Source organism: Meleagris gallopavo, chromosome 29 (assembly GCF_905368555.1).
Source record: "Meleagris gallopavo chromosome 29, MGAL_WU_HG_1.1, whole genome shotgun sequence".
Taxonomy (NCBI): Eukaryota; Metazoa; Chordata; class Aves; order Galliformes; family Phasianidae; genus Meleagris; species Meleagris gallopavo.
The window spans coordinates 4,498,581-4,517,989 of NC_139432.1; the positions used below are offsets into that span (position 1 = coordinate 4,498,581).

Genomic DNA, 19,409 nt, shown 5'->3' on the forward strand with positions numbered 1-19,409 from the left:
GCCTGGCCGTGTGCCACCGCGGTCACAGCGTGCCTCAGTTTCCCCTCCTGCAGGAATAGGCAGTGCGTGGGGGGGGGGGGGGGGAGATGGAGATGGAAGGGCTCACCCGGGAATGGGGGGGGAAGGGAGCTGTGACCCAAAATCCACTTCTGTCCCCACGGGCGCATTCGTCCCCATGGGTCCCTGCTGACGGTGCCCCACTGGAGCACTTGGGGTGCGGGGCACGGCCGCTCGCTGGACGCGGGGGGGTCCCTGCGTTATGGGCGGCAAGCTCAGCCCCAGCTCGGCCCCAGTTCGGCTCCAACTCGGCCCCAACGTGGCCCCAGTTTGGCCCCGCGGCTCTTGGCCGGGCCGGGGCTGCGCGCTGCCAGGACGCGCCGTCCCCTCCCCGCAGAGGGAGAACACGGGAACGCGGGCGGTGCCCGGCGGGGCCACAGCGGCACCCGCACGGCTCCGACCTGCGGGGGCGGAAGGGCTCCGTTCCAAGGATTAGGGGTGCGGGCTCAGATCCCTGGGGTGCGGGGGTTTGGGGGTGCAGAGCGTTCACATTCACGGGGTGCAGCGTGTGGGAGTTTGGGGGAGCTTCCATCCGTGTGAGCGGGATTTAGGGGTACTCAGATCCTTGGGGTGAAGGTTTTAGGGCTGCAGAATTTCGGGGTGCGGGACTTAGAGGTGTAGAATAGGGGTGCGGGGTTTAGAGGTGCGGGGTTTCGGGGTGCGGAGTTTGGGGGGCGATGACACAGTAGGAGTGCAGGGACACAGCTGGCCGGGCTCCATGTGCGGGGTGGGGGAACGATGCGGTGCAGGACCCGGCGATGGGGGGGTGGGGGTGGGGGTGCCCCGTGCCCCCTCGCAGCCCCTTCCCGACCCCCGCACCCCGAGTTGTGGCTGCAGCCGCCGTCTGTGGCCGCGCATGTGAGCGGCGCTCCCCGCTCCTCTCCTCCTCCTCCTCCTCCTCCTCCCCCCCCCCCCGCACCCCTCTCCGCACAGCTCAGCGTCACGTGGCGGCCGCATGTGAGCGCTGCTCCATTTTTAGCCGCCCCGCGCGCCCCGCCGCGCTGCAGAGCCATGTGCGGGCGGGTGCGGGTGCACGTGGGGCTGCAGCAGCGCTGCGCAGAGCGGGGGGGTGAAAGGGGGGGGGCATGCGGGGCGCTGCGGGGGGACCCCGCCGTGGGGCAGCCCCATAATACGTGTGGGTGTGCAAGGGAGCGTGCCCTGTGCGTGGCCTCGGGGTGCGGGGTTTGTGCGGGGAGGGGGGGTGGGCAGGGTCTGCGGGGGGCTCTGTGTGTGTGCTGCTATAACAGCCATGTAGGTGCAGGTACATACGTGTATCTGTCTGTGTGCACACAGCAAGGCTGCAGCCCCCCCCGCCCCGCCCCTCCCCCCCCCCAAGGATGTGTGTTTGTGCAGTGTGTGTGAGTGCACAGTGGGGCTGCAGACCCTGCCTGCAGGGGTGTGCATGTATGAGCAAATGTGTGCATTGTGTGTGTGTGCATGTACACCAGTGTGCGTGTGTGCTTACGTGTGTGTGTGTGCATGGATAGGTGTGTGTGTGTGCAGGCTGCAGGCTGCAGGCTCTGCAGGGAGATGTGCTGGTGTGAGCAAGAGTGCCAGTGGATGTGCAGTGTGTACATGCTTGTACACGTGTGTGCTTGTGCAAGCAGCAGGGCTGCAGTTCCTCACCGCAGGGGTGTGTGTGCAGTGTGTGTGCAGTGTGAGCACACAGTGAGGTTGCAGTCTCTCCCTGCAGTGTGTGTGTGAGAGCAGTGTGTGCACGTGTGTGCAATGTGTGTGTACGCACAGCAGCGGTGCAGGCCCTGCAGGTGTGTGCGTGGGATGCGTGTGTATGCGTGTGCGTCCTGGGGCTGCAGCCTCGCAGTGTGCAGTGCTTGTACATGGAAGCCAGAGGCTGCAGCCGCTGCCAGCAGAGCTCTGTTTACATCTGTGTTTATATCTGTGTGTGCATGCGTGCACACGTGCCCTGGGGCCTCATTCCGTGCAGCAGTGTGCACACGCGATGTGTGTGTGTGCAATGCGTGCCCGCCGTGCAAACAGCCTGGGCTGCAGACCCTGCAGGTGTGTCAGCGTGCGCGTGCAGCGGCTTGCACGGGTATCCGGGGGGCTGCAGTCCCCTCGGAGCTGTGCGCACGGATGCACGCGCAATACACACACGCGGGCACACGCAGCGCACACTTGTGCAACGCACACACGTCCGATCGGGAGGCTGGGGGGGGCCGTGCGGGCGGGGGGGTCGCAACGGAGGGGGTTGGGAGTGGGGGGGGTCCCGGTGCGGGCGGCGCCGCCGCTCTCGGGCGCCCCCTAGCGGTCGCGTCGGGGCGACGCGGGGCAGTGCGGGCGGCGGGGCGGGATCCCCCCTCCCACCCCGCACCGCCGCGCACGCGCCCCGCGCCCGGTTTGAAGGTACCCGGGGGGCGGCACTGAGAGCGGCCCGGCCCTGGGTGGGGGGGGTGTTGTGTGATGGGGGGCAGAGACGCGAGGATACGCTGCGAGGGGTGGGGGGGGCTGCGGGGAGAGCCGAGAGGTACTGCGGGGAGAGGCTGAGGGGGGGGTCGACATCGTCAGGGGAGGAGAGCCGGGGGGAACCACGAGGAAAGGGCCGCGAGGAGCGGCGGGGGGGCACCGTGCGGGGGGGCACCGCCGTCGGGCCGCGAAGAAGGGCGCCGAGCGATCCGGGGCGCCCATCCCCACGCCCCCCCAGACCCGCGCCGCGGGGTATGAGCGCGGGGCGGCCCCGGTTCCCCTCGGGCCCCCGCGGCCGCGCGCTGCCGTTGTGCCGGCGGAGCCGCGCCATGGCGGCGGGCGGTAGCGGAGCGGCGGCGGCGGCGCGGGGCGGCGGCGGAGGGCCGTGAGGATGCGCTCCACCACCGCCTTCCGGGCGGGCGGCGGCGAAAGGACGGGACCGGCGGGGGAGCGGGGCCCGGGAGAGCGGCGGGAGGAAGAGGAGGAGGAGGAGGAGGAAGAGGGGGAGGAGGAGGAGGGCCGCCCGCCGCCCCGCAGGCCCAAGGAGCCGCCGCTGGGGGCACACAAGGGCCGGGCGGGAGGCGGCGGGGCGCCGGGGGGGGCTCCCGGGCCGCCGGCCGAGAGCTGGGCCGGGCCGGTGCCGCTGGCCGGCGGCAAGCAGACGGGCGCGGGGGATGCCAGCGGCCGGCCGCGGTACCAGGCGGTGCTGCCCGGGCGCGGCGCGGCTCCCGCGGCCGCCAAGGAGAGCGCAGGAGCGGGGAGCGCCGAGCCGGGCCCTCCGCCGCCGCCTCCCGCCGAGGCCAAGTGGAGGAGCGCGGCGCGGAGGAGCGGGATGGGCGCCGGCGGCGGCTCCCCCGGGCAGGCGGCATGTCTGCGGCAGATCCTGCTGCTGCAGCTGGACCTCATCGAGCAGCAGCAGCAGCAGCTGCAGGCCAAGGAGAAGGAGATCGAGGAGCTCAAGGCCGAGCGCGACACGGTACGGCGGGGGGAGCTTGGGGGGGGGCGGGGATGCGGGGTTAACGCGGCACGCGAAGGGTTAAACCCCCGGGTTATTGCCCCCCCCCCCCCCAGATAAGTCGTCCCCATGTGGCACTCAAGGGGTTAATTCCCCCCCACACCCCACGGCACCTAAAGAGTTAACCGCCTCCCCCCGCCCCCCCCCGTACTCCATGCCCCACCCCCAAGCGTTAACGCTCCCCCAGGGACTTCGTGCCCCCCCCACTACGGAGGTTCCCCCCCCCCAGCTTCCTCCGGCCGTGCAATGCCCCCCCCAGGGATAAAACCCCGGGCATTTCCCCCGCCGGTTCCCCCCCGTTACAGCACAGGGGATTTAATGCCCCCCACTTTGGGGTCTCTCTCCCCCCCCCCCCCCCCCTCCCACTGGGGTTGATTCCCCCGGCAGGGGTTGCTGCCCCCCACCCTTTAACGCCCTCGCCCCAGACAAAGGCGGGTCGGTTCGCCCCTGGGCCTGGGGGGGGAGTGGGGGGGGGTCTGAGAGCCCGGGGTTACCGGCGGGGGCACAAAGGGTGGGGGCGGGGCGGGACGGCGGGGGTTAACGGGCCGCGCCCGTCGCCATGGCAGCGTGGGGGGGGAAGGGGGGGCCTTAAAGAGCCCGCGATGCCTCCCGGCCCCGCCGCCCGGGGGTTCACTTAAAGGGGCCGCGTCAGCCGCGGGGGGGGGGGGGGGGGGTTGCGGAGCTCTGCTCCTCCGCCCCCGCGGCTGCCGCAGTCGCACGGAGCTCACGGCGAGGGCCGGGCTGGTGCTGCCGCATGGCCCCCCCCGCTGCAGGGCTGCTGCAGGGCTGGCACCAAGTGCGGTGTGTGCGTCCCACCCCGGTGCTGTGCCCCCCGCGGTGGGAATGCCCAATCTGCATTGCCCCCCCCCCACAGATGCAGTGCCCCCCATGTGCGTCCTGCCCTTCGTTGCCCCCCCGAGGTGGCTGTGTTTGCAGGGCTGTGCGTTTAGGAGGCACCCTGTGTTACCACTGACCCATGTGCTGCTGCCTGCCGTGGGGCTGCCAGGCTCCCGGTCCCTGTTCTGTGCTGCTCCGTGCTTCCCTCCAGTCCCAACCCTCATCTGCATGGTCTGCAGCAGTCTAAAAATAACCCCCCCGCTTTGCCTGGGGGGGCTCTGGGATGGAGCTGCAACAAAACACATCTCAGGGTGTCCCGGGGCGTTTGCCTGTGCTGCAGAGCCCTCCGAGCTGCCGATCCTCTGCGCCCAGCAGGGCTGTGAATGCAGCTTTCTAATAAAGAGCGCATCTAATTATGAGCTGCGTCCTCGAGCCCTCGGAGCGCTCGGAGGGGATGCGGCAGAGTTGGAGCGACTGCCATCACTGCTCGTCACGTGCCAGGTTTGTGAGCCGATGCCCTGCTGCAGTGGGGATGGGCAGCACTGCTGGGCGAGAAGCAGCCGGGCAGCGAGGGGCCATCTTGTGCTGCCGGGGCATCTCGGGTCGTGCGTCTGCACACCTGCTGTGCCCGGCTTCCCCATCATTAGCATTACAGGGGTGCATTGCCTGCAGCACGCAGACATCATCGCCCTGCGATGACTGGGCACAGTCTCTGCTCTCAGCCTCCCATCTCCAGCTCGGGAGAGCGAGCATGAGTTAGTGATGGCACTCACTGTGCAGAGCAAAACCTGCAGCATCCCACAGCCCACTGACCTTGGGGTGCGGGCACAGCACCGGGGCTCGGGTGCCACCTGGGGGCTCCTCCTGTGCCTTGGAAGCTCTCCACTGCCCGAGTTGGAAGGTAAAAGCCAGGACAGGCACAGTTTGCTACGGTCAGGAAATAGGAAGGCACAGACCATGGTCCTCCGTGTCCTGCGATGGCTGAGCTCTTCCTGCAGGCACGCTTTGGGTGCTGCAGGTTGGCTCTCACTGGAGGTATTCCCCTGCTTGCCCATCAGCATGGGTCTGAGCCGTGGTTTTTCTGTGTTCCAGCTCCTTGCGCGCATCGAGCGCATGGAAAGAAGAGTGCAGCTGGTAAAGAAGGACACCGAGAGAGAAAAACACAGGATTTTCCAGGGCTTCGAGGTGGACGAGAAGGCCGAAGCAGAGGCGTGTGAGAAACTGCCGCTGGAATGCCCGCAGGAACTGCTGGAGCCCTCGCAAACCCTGCAGCCCAAGCACTTCCCCTACGGCCGGAATGGGAAGGGGCATAAAAGGTAGAGGGTGCTGCGGGGCCGTGGGTGGGGTGCGTGGGGAAGACTGGGGCTCACCCAGCCCGGCGCTGGCTGCGGGTTTCCCTTTCTCCTGCCTCTGCTCCAGCCCGGCTCGGTCTCACTGTGTTTGCCCGTTCTGTTTGCGGTCCTGCCTTTGATTACAACCCCAGAGATGTGTGTTTGTGGTGTCTGGCGCCCACACGCCTCTCCTGTGTGTGCGAGTGCTCTTAAAAATAAAGCGGCGGTGATGCACCTGAGAGGGAAAAGTCTTGAAACTGTCGGCGGAGCAGCGGTGTGCAGGGCTGGCAGCTCTGGGTGCTGCAGCTCAGCAGTCCTTTCTCTTGCAGGAAGCCGGCGTTTGGGAGCGCAGAGAGGAAAACGCCCGTTAAGAAATTGGTGTCTGAGTTCTCAAAGGTGAAGGGTAAAACTCTGAAGCACTCTCCGGTGAAAGAGGAGTCGAGCGGTTCTTTGTCTGAAACTGTTTGCAAACGAGAACTGCGGAGCCAAGAGACTCCAGAAAAAAACAGGTCGCTGCTGGAGACCCCGCTCAGACCCTCCGCCCCACTGAAGGGCCCCAGCAGCCACCCCAAGGAAAAGGGCTTCTTCAGCGAGATAGACGACCTGCCCTACCTTTCCACCACGGAAATGTACTTGTGTCGCTGGCATCAGCCGCCCCCGTCACCGTTGCCGTTACGAGAGCCCTCCCCAAAGAAGGAGGAGACTGTAGCAAGTAAGCGATGGAGGGCCTGCAGAAGGTGTGCAGGCAGGGCTGGCAGCTGGTGGAGCGTTGCCTGCCTTGGGAGCCCTGGGCCCTTCCCCAGAGCTGGCACAGAGCAGCGTCCCGGATGCAGAGGAGATACGGAGCGGATTGTCTGCACTGCCTGAGTGCCGCAGGCCCCTTCTCTGGCTCTTGCTGGGCAGGGGGCTCTGGGTCCTGCTCTGCGTGTGTCAAACCAGCCTGGTTCCCAGCACAGCCTGTGTGCCTGTTTGAGCAAAACGTGAAGCAACTTCCTGTTTGTGGTTGGGAAATGCGTTTCTGCGTTGGTGCAGCGCAGTGTGATGTGTTTGTTCCTCACCGGAGCGCCCGGGCAGAATCCCTGCCTCCTGCTGGGCCACCTCTTCTGGGTGTTTTCCTCCTAACCCCAGAATGCAGCCTGACTTGGGGAAGGAAATCCCTGAGCTCTGTGAGGTGCCCGGCACGCAGGTGAAGGGAGCACAATGGGAACGGGGAGCTGCCAGGTTTGCTGCATTGCCAGCTGCCTGCAAACGCTGGGTACAAAATGTGTGAGTGAGGAGGAGACCTCTGCATTCCATCCCAGTGCCTCAGGTTTGCTGCAAGAGGCAGGGCAACTTCCAGCCCTCCCTGTGCTACCAATCCAGAGCAGCCTGGCTGGAGCCTTCTGGAGCTTGGGACCGGTGGTGTACAGTGAGTTTGCCGTGCCTCTGTGCTGGGTTAACATCTGAACCTTCCCCTTGCAGTTCCATCTTGGAGGGACCATGTTGTGGAGCCCCTGCGAGACCCCAACCCCTCAGACATCCTGGAGGTACGTACGAGTCATGGCTGGCCGTGTGTGTGTGGCTCAGGTTGCAGCAGCCATCTTGTCACCATCGGAATCGATGGTTGAAGGCACCTGCAGCGGGTGAGGGGGACAAATGAGTGCTGAGGGGAGCACCCATCTCCCTTTCTCTTTATGCAGAACCTCGATGACAGCGTGTTTTCCAAACGGCATGCAAAACTGGAGCTGGATGAAAAACGAAGGAAAAGGTAGGAATAAATGCAGTGCTGCAAACACAGCTCCCACTGGCCTGCATGGCTGCTGGCACCCAGCTGCAGCTCCTCACTGCCTGCGGGTGGCTGTTTTCCAGATGGGACATCCAAAGGATCAGGGAACAAAGAATTTTACAGCGACTGCAGCTCAGAATGTATAAAAGGAAAGGAATTCAGGAGTCGGAGCCTGAAGTTACCTCATTTTTCCCTGAGCCGGATGATGGTGAGTGCCTGGTGGTGCAGGCAGGGCTGTCTGCCCTCTGCAGCTCTGTGACGCCGTTTCTCTCCCCCAGTGGAAAGCTTGCTGATCACCCCCTACCTGCCTGTCGTTGCCTTTGGCCGCCCCTTACCCAAACTGACCCCACAGTGAGTACAAAGGGGCACTGGAGATGGGGCATCGCGGATTGGGATGGGGATGGTGCTGTGGGGTGCTGAGTGCTGGTTCTGCTTGCAGGAACTTCGAGCTGCCCTGGCTGGATGAGCGCAGCCGCTGCCGGCTGGAGGTGCAGAAGAAGCAGACCCCCCACCGGACCTGCAGGAAGTAGCAGCGCAGCGGAGCCGGGAGCTCTGTACGTTGCTGAGTCCCTGCCCTCTTTGTTCTTGTTCAGGGATGGTTTTGTTCCCTCCATGCCCTGGTTTTGTTCTCTCGTTTTCTTTCCAACACGTTTCAGACTCGTCCCCGCTGCCTGTGCTTTGAGCTGGGGTTTCTCTCCCATTTGTGTTCCTCCCTCCTCGACAGCCCTGCGTGCAGCAGTGGGGTGGGAGCCTCCTGTGGGTCCCAGCGGGTCTCGGTGTCTGTGGCAGGCAGGGACCGGTCCTTGCCTGTGCTCCTTGGGGAAGGGCTGCGGCGGCGCTGGCCCTGCTCTGGTGTTGGGTCAGGAAACAGCGCTGAACAGCTGCCTGAGGCTGAAGCTTCCGTCAGCCACCGCCTTCGTGTTGTTCCTGTTAAGTGGCTGTAACGTGGCGGGAGGAGAGTTTAAAAAGGAAACGAAAACAAACTTTTTTTTTTTTTTTTTCCCCTCGTGTGTGAAATAGAAATCCTCAACGCACAACGTTGGTTCTTTTTTAATTTAAGCCTTCTGAGGGCGGCAGCGACCCGACTCCCCTCACGCTGTGCCAGGAGGAGCCTCGTCCTGTGCCAGGCTGTTCCTCCGGCGCAGGGCTGGAGGAGGGCGCTGCTCGCTGCTCCCCACGGCTGAGCGGCAGGAAACGGGGAACAAACGTTAATTAAACAAATCGCCCCGCCCTGCCGTGCGCCTGCGGCCTGGGCCCGCCCCGGAGCCCACCCCGTGTGCCTGGGTCGCTGTGTAAATACCCCCGGTGCTGACTCAATGGAAACATTTTGTCTGTTTGTTTGTTCTGTTTTTGGTTGTTTTTTTTTTCTTTTTTTTTTTTTTTTTCAATAAAAGCGGAAAAACAACGGCTGCGTGTCGCTGCCTTCCTCCCCCCGTGACCTCTGGTCTCTGCGCCGTCTCGCGCGTGACGTCACTTCCGCCTCCGGGCCGTGCCCTCGGCGCGCGCCCGCCCCCTGCCGGGGAGCGGGAACCGCCGCGGGGGTCGATGGGAGGGCGCGCCGTGTGACGTCACCGCGCGCGAGGGGCGCCGGGAGCCGTAGTCCGTTCCCGCGGTGCCCCGCGGCGCCGCCCGCCCCTGCGGTTGCCCCAAGATGGCGGACCGGCGGCGGCAGCGCGCCTCGCAGGACAGCGAGGACGACTCGGACTCGGCCGCCTCCGACAGCGGCGACTCCGCCGCCAGCCCCGCCCGCTCCCGCTCCGGCTCCGCTTCGCCGCGGCCTTCGCACCGCCCTCCGCGAGGCGCCGCCGGAGCTCTGAGCGCGGGGCCGCGGGGCCGCGGGGCCGAGAGCGCCGCCGGGGGAGGGGCGGCCAAAAGCGCTCCGCAATCCGAGTGTGTGAGTGGGGCGGGGGGCGGCGGTTCGCGACCCTCGTGCCTCACGGTGCTGCCGCGCGGTTCTCCCGGTGTCACCGCTGCGCTGCGCCCGGCGCTGCTCGATCCCCGCGGCTCCTCGCGGCTCGCGGGGCTGAGCTGAGCTGAGCTTCCCGGGCCGGGTGCTGCCCTTCGCTCCTTTCTGCTAAAGCGCCTTTTTTTTTTCTCTAGGAAAGCGAGGACGGCATCGAAGGCGATGGTGAGTAACGGCTGTGTCACTGCGTGGGGGGAACGTGGGGGAAAACGCTGCTTCCTGCAGTGCTGCGGCTGCAGCCCTGAGCATCAGCCATAATACTGCAAGTGTGGGTGCAGGGGGTGCAGGTCAGCCCTCCCCAGGCCCGCCCGGGTCCCCCCACATAGGGTGGTGCTCCTCAAGGGCTCTTCCTGCTGCTGTGATACCACACAATGTGGCCATGTGCTGCATTTGCTGGTGATGGCCCAGGACCCGGTGCTGCGATCGCAGGGAGCTGTGCTGCCCTTCCTGCCCTGACAGTGCCTCCTTTTTCTCTCCTGCAGCTGTGCTGTCGGATTATGAAAGCGCAGAGGACTCGGAGGTAAGTCAGACTGCGTGTCCTGGTGGTGGAAGGGCTCTGTGGGGTGACTTCACCTCGTGTAGTTTTAGCACAACACCAGTTTGTGCCCTTCGTTCTCTCCGCTGACCCACCTGCAGCGGCTGTGTCTGTCTCCAGGCTGCAGCTCGTGTGCTGTGTGTGTGTTACAGAGCTGTGCTGCGCTGCAGCCATTGGTGTGAGGGGAAAACGGGTTCTCCAGGTGCAGTTCCTCCTCCCCCGATGGTTCTGTCAGGGCAGGGCAGGTGCTGCTACAGCCGTGCTGCTGCACGGTGAATGCAGGATAAGCACGTGGTCCATTTCAGTCCTCAGACATCGCGTGGTGGGAGCGGAACGGCTAAGAAGGGTGTGGAAGAGGGTGTAGGATGGTGGCTGCGTTGTAATTAGTTGAAATTAAAAGCTTAGCGCTGGGTTGGAAGCATCCCAAGGGGCATCCCTGATGTCTGTGTGTGGCAGTGGGTCAATGAGATGCCTGCATGCAGGCAGCTCTGCACTGTGTGTGCTGGGAGAACCTCCCCTGTGTGCTGAGCGCTGTGCTCGAGGGGCAGCCTCGGCCACAGCCCACGGCAACACACTGCCCTGCATTCTGAGATCAGAGGCTTTCACAGAAGCAGTCTGTTCCGAGACAGGCTTTGTGGAGATCCTGAGGTGGGCACTGGTTTAAAAAGAAAACCACAAACTGAGGCGGGTGGAATGGAAGCTCCTGGGGCTGTGCAGTGCTGGAGCAGGCCGTGCCCTGGGAAGGAAGGAGGGGGCAGCTCCCCTGGGCAGCCCAGCAACGCAGCCAGGCGGTGTTGCATCACCGGGTGCCAGGATGGCTCTGTTCCTGAGCCTAAAAATAATGCCATGTCTGGGTTTCCCCAGCGTAAACAAAAGGAGCAGTTGATGTGCAAATAGGCTGTGTTGAAAGAGAAAAATAGAGCAGCCTTTTTGTTAATCACACCGGGCTATTTTTAGTGGTGATCCCAAGCTGAGCAAGGCTTGCAGGCTCCTGGAGGGTGAAACGAGGTCAGGCTTCTGAGAACGGAGAGCTTGGAGTGAGTCAGCTGGGTGACTGCAGGGAATGTGGGGCGGCAGTGTGGCTGCAGAGGGCCCTTGTGGGAGAGAGGAACAGTGAAGGCCTGGCAGTGTGGCCATCATCGCATCAGCTGGGCTCCTGGGCTGCAGGAGGCACACGTGGCACTCTGGGACGGTGTGGGGGAGCTGCTCCCAGCTCTGTGCTGGCAGCTGTGGTTGTTTGGTCTGATGTCACCAGTGGCAGCTGCTGGGGAGAGACCTTGGGCTCAATCTTTGCCTTTTCCGTAAAGACAGAGGGGTAAGGAGGACTCTGGGAGCAAATCCTGTGCTGTGAAATGGTCAGAGATGTAAAAAGTAGAACGGGAATCAACTCCAGGTGTGGGGACTTCTTTGGGAAATCACCAGGAGACTCAGTGCTACAGGTGTGTGTGTGTGTGTGAGTAAACTGGGGCTCTTTCAGGCAGAGGAAGAGGATTACAGCGAGGAAGAAAGTGCCAAAGTGGAATTGAAGCAGGATAGCAATGATTCCTGTGAGTCTGCAGCAAAAGCAGAGAAAGGGGATGAGAAACTGGACTCTAAAGGTGCTGTTACTGGTGAAAGGCAAAGTGGGGACGGGCAGGTAGGTGTTATCTGTGTGTTCTCTGCTCTGTGGGGAGCTTCTCGCAGCGGGACTGCTGCAGTGTTAGGGGCTGTCTGATTTTGACAGGAGAGCACCGAACCTGTTGAGAATAAAGTTGGGAAAAAAGCTCCCAAGCACCTGGACGACGACGAGGATCGGAAGAACCCGGCTTACATCCCACGCAAAGGGCTCTTCTTTGAGCACGATCTCCGAGGGCAGACGCAGGAGGAGGAGGTCAGGTATGTGGCAGAGCCCGGCTCTGGTGATGCTCGCAGCCCTTGCGACGTGCTGGGAAGGCGTCAGCAAAGAGCTGCTCTGTTCTCTGGCCCAGCTGCCTGCTAGCAGTGTTCTGCCAGGACGTCTTGGCTCTTGGTTTTGTAAAAGGAGGGACTGGCATAGTAAACACAAGTGAAGCCTCTTTCAGTGGGCAGCTGCTGAGCAGGAGGAAGGAGAGGCGCTGCCTCCTGCACACGCTCTGCCCTCCAAGCGTTTGCTGCAGGTTGGAGCCACCATCCTCGGCTTTGTCACAACCTCCTGTTCTCCCCGTGTGTGCAGGCCAAAGGGTCGGCAGCGGAAGCTGTGGAAGGACGAGGGTCGCTGGGAGCACGACAAGTTCCGGGAGGACGAGCAGGCCCCCAAAACCAGGCAGGAGCTGATTGCACTGTATGGCTACGACATCCGCTCTGCTCACAACCCTGATGACATCAGGCCGAGGAGGATGCGCAAACCGAGGTGAGCAGCGGGCAGAGCACGGCTGCTCCTCTGGGGGATGGCCTCAGCCCTCTGCAGCGGGCTCTGAGCAGGGGTGGGGGCTCAGTCCTGGATGTTGTGTCCTGGAGAGCAGGACCCCTGCCCTGGCTTTTGCTTCCAGTCCTTCGCACTGCTGTTATCCCTCAGGTTTGGGAGCCCCCAGCGAGACCCAAACTGGTCCAACGAGCGGCCCAACAAACCCCCCCGGCACCAGGGCACAGACAGCACTTCTGCTCCCCCACGAACCTTCACCAGCAGGAGCTCTGCGGGAACGGGGAGGATGCCCCCTCCCAGGAGCTACCCGAGGGTGGGAGGCTACAAGGAGACCCGCCCGGGATACCGAGCTTCAGAAGTGAGTGTGCAGCACCCATCCCGAAATGGTGAGCAAGGCAAACAGGAGAGCGGCTATCGAGCGAAGCGTGCGGAGCAGAGCCCACCGAGAGAGAAGTCGCCAGAAGTGGAAGCAGTGCACGTCCATGGCAGTCCTGTCAAGGAGGAGGGTGCTCTGGAAAACCAGACCGACGCTGTGCAGCCGCCGCCAGACAGACCAATTGAAAAGAAGTCTTACTCCCGGGCAAGGAGGACCAGAGTCAAAGCTGGGGACACGGGGAAGCTGGCAGATGACGTGCCTGCTCTGGAAGCTCCTGCGACACCAAAACCCGTCCAGGCTGAGACGTCCCCCCCACCAGCAAAGAGCAGCAACTGGGAGTCACCAGTGGAATCCAGCTTGGATGGACTTGAGCAGGAGATGATTCAGATGAATCTGACGGAGCAGAACTGGAGTCCGGGGCAGTCTCAGTTCATACAGCCCCGGGAGCTGCGGGGTAAGTGTGTGCCAGCTGGCAGCTTGGAGGCTGCCCCTGCCTGGGGTCTGCAGTCATGTCGTTGCTCAGAGCTGAGCTGTGTGATGCTGTCCCAGCTGTGGTGGGTGGTGGAGACTAACAAGATGGAGAAGATGCAGTGGGACGATGGGAAGGGACAAAACAGAACGTAAAAACGAGGAAATGAAATATTCTGTTGTAGGTGATCTGGGTTAAGGCTCAGGTGGGCATCAGAGCAGACTCTTTCTGCCTACCCTATTTGTTAAGAATGGGGGAAGGCTCAGTGAAGGGGAAGGGCTGTGTGGGGAGCAGGCAGCAGGAACTCAGAGCTGTGTGAGTCACAGCAAGGCTCAGAGTTGGAGTTCAGAGGATAAAGAGCATTGTGTGTGGTTACAGGTGAGGGTGATGAGTAACTGGGCTCCTGTGATGTGCTGCTGGGGGCAGGAGGGACCCGGCCTCCCTTCATCAGCACGGGCATGCTGCAGGCTCTGAGCTGCTCTCTGGCGGTGCCATTTGGCTGTAAATCCATTGGTGTGGCTGGAGGAGGCCGATCTGTGCTGGGAAGTGGGCAGGCAGGCTGAGCAAAGGACTGAATTCTTGTGGAGCAACCGTGCCAGAGGTCATCCAGATATAATTATCTGTTTGCAGAATTAAAGTTTTTTTTTTCTGGGGAGAGTCAGAGTCCTTCCCAAGAGGAGTAAAACTGGAGCAAGGAGAAGGATGTGACCTGCTGCTATCCTAAGCTGCTCTTGAGGGTTAGGTCTGTGGAAACAGATCTTCCTGCACACAGCCTGGTGTGAGCAGATCCTAGACCAGAGTGGGCAGGCTGTAAATGTGCCACTAGGATGAGAGTTTGGAAGCTTAGGGTGATTCACAGCTGAGATTACGTGGTGGTGCTGGTGGTTGTTTTTGATGCTTACGCTGTCCCAGATGGATTCGTGTTTGTGCTGTGAAGAAATGCTCTGAGCAGGAGCAGAGCTGAGATCGGAACCTGGGTTTCAAGTGGAGGATTCCTTTTAGGAGGATTTAAAATGCACTGAGCAGAGTGGATGATCGTGCAGTGACACAACAGCTGCTGGTTTGCTCTGAGATGTTGAAAATGGCAGTCAGACAGCTGGGTTGCTGTGAGGTTCTCACTGGGAAGGCAGTGCGGGGTCTCCTGGCGGTGCTGTGCAGCTCCCAGCACTGGTGACAGCGAGGTGGCTGAGAACAAATGCAACCCATAATAACCGGTTTGCTTCTTCCTCAGGTATTCCCAACCATATGCACGTGGGAACTGGGCCACCTCCTCAGTTCAACAGGATGGAGGAAATGGTAAAGCACGTCGTTTATGGAAGCGGGGAAGCCGAGCATTGCTTTGATTGTGGGCTGGAATAACTAGAGCGTGGCTGGGGCACCTCAGCCCTTCCCTTTCTGTGTGCCGTGGTTTTGCTGTGACCCACAGAGGCCCAGGGGGGGCAGTGGGTGCTCCCTGCTGGGCACTGACTGCTGCTTTGTCCCCTGCAGGCGGTGCAGGGCGGCCGGGTGAAGCGCTACTCCTCGCAGCGGCAGAGACCACCAGTGCCAGAGCCTGCCCCCCCCATGCACATCAGCATCATGGAGGGGCACTACTACGACCCACGTGAGTGATCCCCTCCTGCCCTGTGTGCTCAGGTGCTGGCACCGGGCTGGGGCTGAAGGGGGGCTTTGTTCCCCTTCCCTTTGTCAGTAGCATCACTGCTTTGTCTCTGCTGCTCTGAGCTGCCCTGGGCTGTTCTCGGTGTGCAGCGTTGCCCTCCTGCCCCAGGCAGGGGCTCCAAAGGCTTTTTTTGTGAGAAGTTAAAACTGGCCAGAAATCAGAGCAGCAGGGAGGACTGCTGAACAAAAAGATGGGTTTGGAATTTATTCTGGCATGTAAAGTGTGAGAGGAGAAATTCCCTGAGCGGTCTGCATTGTAAAGGGAATAGGAAGCTCTGCTGTGGGAGCACGCAGCATCTGTGAGCTGGGTGGGCTGTGTGCTGTTCTGGTAGGAGTGGAGCTTGCAGCACTGCATTCAAGTGCAGTAACTGTAGGTGGCTTGGATCTGCGGTGTGATCTGCTGCAGTAGAACAAAATCTGGTGGGGATTTTTCTTACGCTCTGCTCTGTGTTGCAGTACAATTCCAGGGACCAATCTACACCCACAGTGAGAACCCGGCCCCGCTGCCGCCCCAGGGGATGATCGTGCAGCCAGAAATGCATCTCCCTCATCCAGGTGAGGAGCACGGGGCAGCCAGGCCAGCTTTGCACAGCCTCTGTCCTTTTCTGTGGCATGGAGGAGACCTGCTTCCCTCGTGCAGTAGGGTTGAATTCATATAAAACTTCAGGGAAGAAAAGTAGCCGTGTCTGACTCTCGCAGGCAGCGCAGACTGAGATCATCTCATTGCCTTGGCAGCCTCTGGTTCTGCGTGCAGCCTGGCCAGGCCCTTCCTCGGCAGCAGGGTGTGGGGCTGTGCCAGCTGTCGTGCCAGGCTGGGTCTTCATTCCCTGCTGCTGGTAGTTCAGAAGAGAAAAGCAGAAATGAGAGCTGTTGGATTGGGGTGTTCTCTATCTCGCCTGCAAAACTGTTTCCTGAAGTGGACGTGCCAATTGGGGCCGTGTCCGGTTCCTGAACTGAGGCCGGGGGGGCCGTGTGCTCTTTGCTGAGAAGAGCTTCCCCTTTCCTTTCCCCAGCACAGGAGTTGAGCTCTGCAGGCTGTAGGAAAAGCCTCTGCCCTTCTCCTGCCTGCGGCACGGATGGCGCAGCCATGCTGCCCTCTGCCCCCACGGCAGCCCTGTCCCCATACAGCGCACTGCCTCCAGGACGTGGTGCTCAGCTCGTTTTTGTCGCTCCTTCAGGTTTACATCCCCACCAGACAGCAGCCCCGATGGCAAACCCTGGGCTCTACCCTCCGCCGGTCTCCATGCCTCCAGGGCAGCCCCCGCCGCAGCAGCTGCTCGCCCCGACTTACTTCTCCCCGCCTGGAGTCATGAATTTTGGGAATCCTGGCTACCCGTACCCCCCCGGAGCGCTGCCCCCACCGCCCCCTCCACACCTCTATTCCAACACACAGGTGAGCCGTGCTGCCTTTCCTTCCTGCCGGAGCCGTGGGTGTTCCTGAGCTGGGAGGGGAGTGCGGCGGTGGGGCTGCCCCCAGCAGTGGCTGTTTGCTGTCATTTGCTTCTCTGCTGGAGGTGGGCACCAAAAGGGACTGCTCCCACATCTGCACTGCACTTCACTTGGATTTGGGGTCTCAAGTATGGCATACCTGTATTGGAGGATCCCAGAGCTGAGATTTTCCCCTGTAGAGCTGGGCGCTGTCCCACAGGAGGCTGAGAGCTGCTCAGCTCCAGCTTCACGCTCAGCCGAAGCCACCTCGAGGACTGTTCGGACGTCCTTTGTGCACACTGGGAACTGCCCGCCGCCGTTCCTCAGCGCTGCCTGGGCAGTCCTGGCTGCGAGCAGTGCTTGCTGCAGGGCTGGCTTTTCCCGTTCCCAACCCAGCTCCGTGTGAGTGGGGAGCAGGCGGAGCGTCCGCCCCTCCCGGTGACAACCAGAGGTCCCCGATGCCGCGTGCGAGCGGCGCACGGCTGACACGCAGCGGCAGGACTGAGCCACGCACTTCTCCCCCAGCCTCCATCACCTTCCCTGCTCGGATCGGAGCCGCCCGCGCAGGGGCTGGGGGGCGCAGCCCGCTTTGGGGCAGCCCTGGGGGGCCGTCGCTGTGGGTGGATCTACCACCCGTGTGCTGCCATCTCCCCCCGTCATGCCGGTGCCGCGGCAGCAGGCGGGCGCCCGGTGCTGACCGTGCCGCTCTCCGGCAGCAGGCGCAGTCCCAGGTGTACGGGGGGGTCACCTACTACAACACTGTCCAGCAGCAAGTGCAGCCCAAACCCTCACCACCACGGAGGACGTCCCAGCCTGTCACCATCAAACCGCCGCCTCCCGAGGTACCGTCCCCTCCGTTCATCCCTTTCCCCACCCCTTCTGCCCGTGTCTGCCTGGTGCTGTCCCCTGAGGTGTGTGTGGTGCTGCAGCCTCCCTCTCCCACCTGAAAAAAAAAATGTGTTGTTCCAAGGACATTTTAAAAGTGCCTCGTTATTGACATGTCCCAAACCTCAGCTTCTCGTTGCAGGTGGTAAGCAGGGCTCCAGTTAATTTGAGTTTCTAAATACTTTAAATCTAACCCACGTAAAAAGTAAGTCGGAATTTGACTCTTGCTTTCTCTTTCTGCTCAGGGTAGAAAAAAATGCTTCAGAGGGAATAACCCAGCACTGAGCTTAGGAGGCAGTGCCTTCAGTGGGAGAGCAGTGCCAGGATGCTGTAGTACATAGCAGTACATAGCACAGACAGCAGCCTTAAAGGCCGTACGGAGCCGAGAGCCGTTCCTGTGCTCTGGGGACAGATTTCTCACCGCAGCTCTGGTCTCTGTGTGTGTGTGCCCGAGTGCCACGTGTGTGTTTGGTTCCCTTTGTCACCGTGTGTCACCGTGCTGCTGTGCCTCGGGCTGGGCGGCGCTGCTCCCCCTGTGCCTCCCCTGCTGGAGATCTGCCCTGAGCATCCCTGCAGGGAGCCACCCCTGGAGCGGGAGGGCAGCGTGGCCCGAGGAGCTGCTCTGGCTCTGGGGGCAGCGGGGTGGGGGGCGGCGGCCGCAGCGCTGCGCGGTGCTGAGCTGAGCCTCCATCTCCTTTCTGCTCCCCCAGGACAGCAAAGGTGAGAAGGTGAAGGAGAGGAGCAGCACGTAGGGATGCGGCCGTGGAACCCCAGCGCCGGACCCGGCGGTTCTGCACCAGGAGGCCCCATCTGGCGGGGATGCGGGATGCCATCAGCCACAGCTCCGCTCGGGGCGATCGCCTCCATCCCCGGACCACCCCCCGGCTGCCGGCCCTCCTCCCCTCCCCGACCCTCAGGCAGCGCCAGGGTCAGTGGCCGCGAGGTCTCACCCACTTCCCCCTTCTACTGAGCCTCCCCTTCTCCCTTTCTAGGATGTTCAACTCAGCTGCTTGATTGTGGTCTCTGTTTTTATTTAAGGAATGAACCGGCTCCTTCAGTAAAGCTGATTTGTTTCTTTTGAGTATTTGGAATCCGTGTGTCTGCCGTGCCGCAGTGCAGCCCCCGCGCCCAGCCCGTGCTTCGTCTCATCCTAAATTCTCTTTCTAAATTAGCGAGCGTATTCCTGCGGCTGTAAGAGCAGCTGAGCTTCGTGCAGAATCTCTCTGCTGCTTTTCCAGCACGGCTGCACCCCGGGCAGCCCCGGCTGCAGATGGAGGCACCCAACCCGGGATGCTGGGCACGGATTTGGGCTCGCAGAGCTTCCAAGCACCTCTGTGCGCTGCGGGGCTTCTGCTGCCCGGCCCTTTGGAGGCGCGGAGCTTTATGGGCACCGCGCATCTGCCCGCACAACCGGCCCGACCGGGCGCAGTGCAGCTGGGGGCGGTGCCCGGCGTGTCCCGGCGCGCCCCGCGTGGGCTGCCGGCTCCGCTGCCGGTGGCTGCTCGGTTCCCATCCGTGCTGCTTTGGCGGTGCCCGGTGGGTCTCGGTGCCGGTATGAGTCACGTTTCTGAGCATCGCGGCCGTGGTGGCGCCGAGCGCTGACAAAGCAGGGTTGCATTGACGCGGAGATGAGGGCGGTTCGGGACTGCGGTGCCCCGATCCCCCCCCGGGCCGGAGCAGCGCATGGGGGTGAGGACGGAGCGCGGCCCATTGCCACAAGGAGGGAACCCACGCGCCACGCAGCTTCACCCGCCCCCGTCCCCCCCCCCACAGTGCTCGTGGGGCGGCTTTGGGGGGAGCAGCGGTGGGAGCGGGGCTGTGACCCCCGAGCTGCAGCGAGGTGGGCTCATGGGGTTCCCTCCCTCCGTGCGCTCCTTCCTCCCACGCGTGGGCGCTCTGAGCGGAGCCCGGGGGCTGTGCCTCCCCCAAGTTCCCCCCCACCCCACGGCTGCAAATGGAGGCGGCATCGGGCGGGCAGAGCCGCGGCAGCTCCCGGCTCGTTAGGAGAAATAACAGCGCATTAATTATAACAGCTCCGCGCCAGCGCTGCCCCCGTCCCCGAGCTGCAATTGGGGCAGCGCGGATTTGGGCCGCGTTCCCGGTGCCCCCCCCCCCAACCGTGCCTCAGTTTCCCGTCCCGCCTTCGCGCTGAGGGTCCGAGGGGAGCGCAACGCGGATCCGCGCGTGGAAGGGACACGCGGGGACACGGCTGCGTTCTGCCACCGCCCCCCGATCCCCCCCCGCGGCCGGGAGTTGCCAGGCAACGAGGGATGGAGGCGAACCGC

The 19,409-nt window shown here is 62.9% G+C and overlaps 2 protein-coding genes across 9 annotated transcripts; both read left to right on the forward strand.

The window, feature by feature from the left end:
* The first annotated feature begins 2,557 nt into the window (after positions 1 to 2,557).
* MSL1 (MSL complex subunit 1) lies at positions 2,558 to 8,834 on the forward strand. Of its 3 annotated transcripts, XM_085210866.1 has the most exons (9): positions 2,558 to 3,457; positions 5,426 to 5,649; positions 5,994 to 6,376; positions 7,126 to 7,190; positions 7,344 to 7,411; positions 7,513 to 7,637; positions 7,708 to 7,780; positions 7,869 to 7,983; positions 8,086 to 8,834. In XM_085210866.1, the coding sequence occupies exons 1-8, from the start codon at positions 2,873 to 2,875 to the stop codon at positions 7,957 to 7,959; spliced, it is 1,614 nt and encodes a 537-aa protein (XP_085066992.1). In that variant the 5' UTR covers positions 2,558 to 2,872; the 3' UTR covers positions 7,960 to 7,983; positions 8,086 to 8,834. The 3 variants fall into 3 exon arrangements, with proteins under 3 accessions (XP_085066992.1, XP_085066991.1, XP_085066993.1); XM_085210865.1 differs by having other exon boundaries at positions 7,869 to 8,092; XM_085210867.1 differs by lacking the exon at positions 2,558 to 3,457 and adding an exon at positions 4,396 to 4,834 and having other exon boundaries at positions 7,869 to 8,092.
* A 191-nt stretch (positions 8,835 to 9,025) lies between these two features.
* On the forward strand, positions 9,026 to 18,208 carry CASC3 (CASC3 exon junction complex subunit). Of its 6 annotated transcripts, none has more exons than XM_085210860.1 (14): positions 9,026 to 9,323; positions 9,530 to 9,557; positions 9,875 to 9,912; positions 11,405 to 11,563; positions 11,651 to 11,802; positions 12,119 to 12,295; positions 12,461 to 13,137; positions 14,384 to 14,448; positions 14,641 to 14,755; positions 15,268 to 15,366; positions 15,990 to 16,204; positions 16,959 to 17,081; positions 17,254 to 17,329; positions 17,835 to 18,208. In XM_085210860.1, the coding sequence occupies exons 1-13, from the start codon at positions 9,081 to 9,083 to the stop codon at positions 17,287 to 17,289; spliced, it is 2,127 nt and encodes a 708-aa protein (XP_085066986.1). In that variant the 5' UTR covers positions 9,026 to 9,080; the 3' UTR covers positions 17,290 to 17,329; positions 17,835 to 18,208. The 6 variants fall into 6 exon arrangements, with proteins under 6 accessions (XP_085066986.1, XP_085066987.1, XP_085066984.1 ...); XM_085210861.1 differs by having other exon boundaries at positions 17,267 to 17,329; XM_085210858.1 differs by having other exon boundaries at positions 9,027 to 9,323; positions 16,956 to 17,081.
* The last annotated feature ends 1,201 nt before the right edge of the window (positions 18,209 to 19,409 follow it).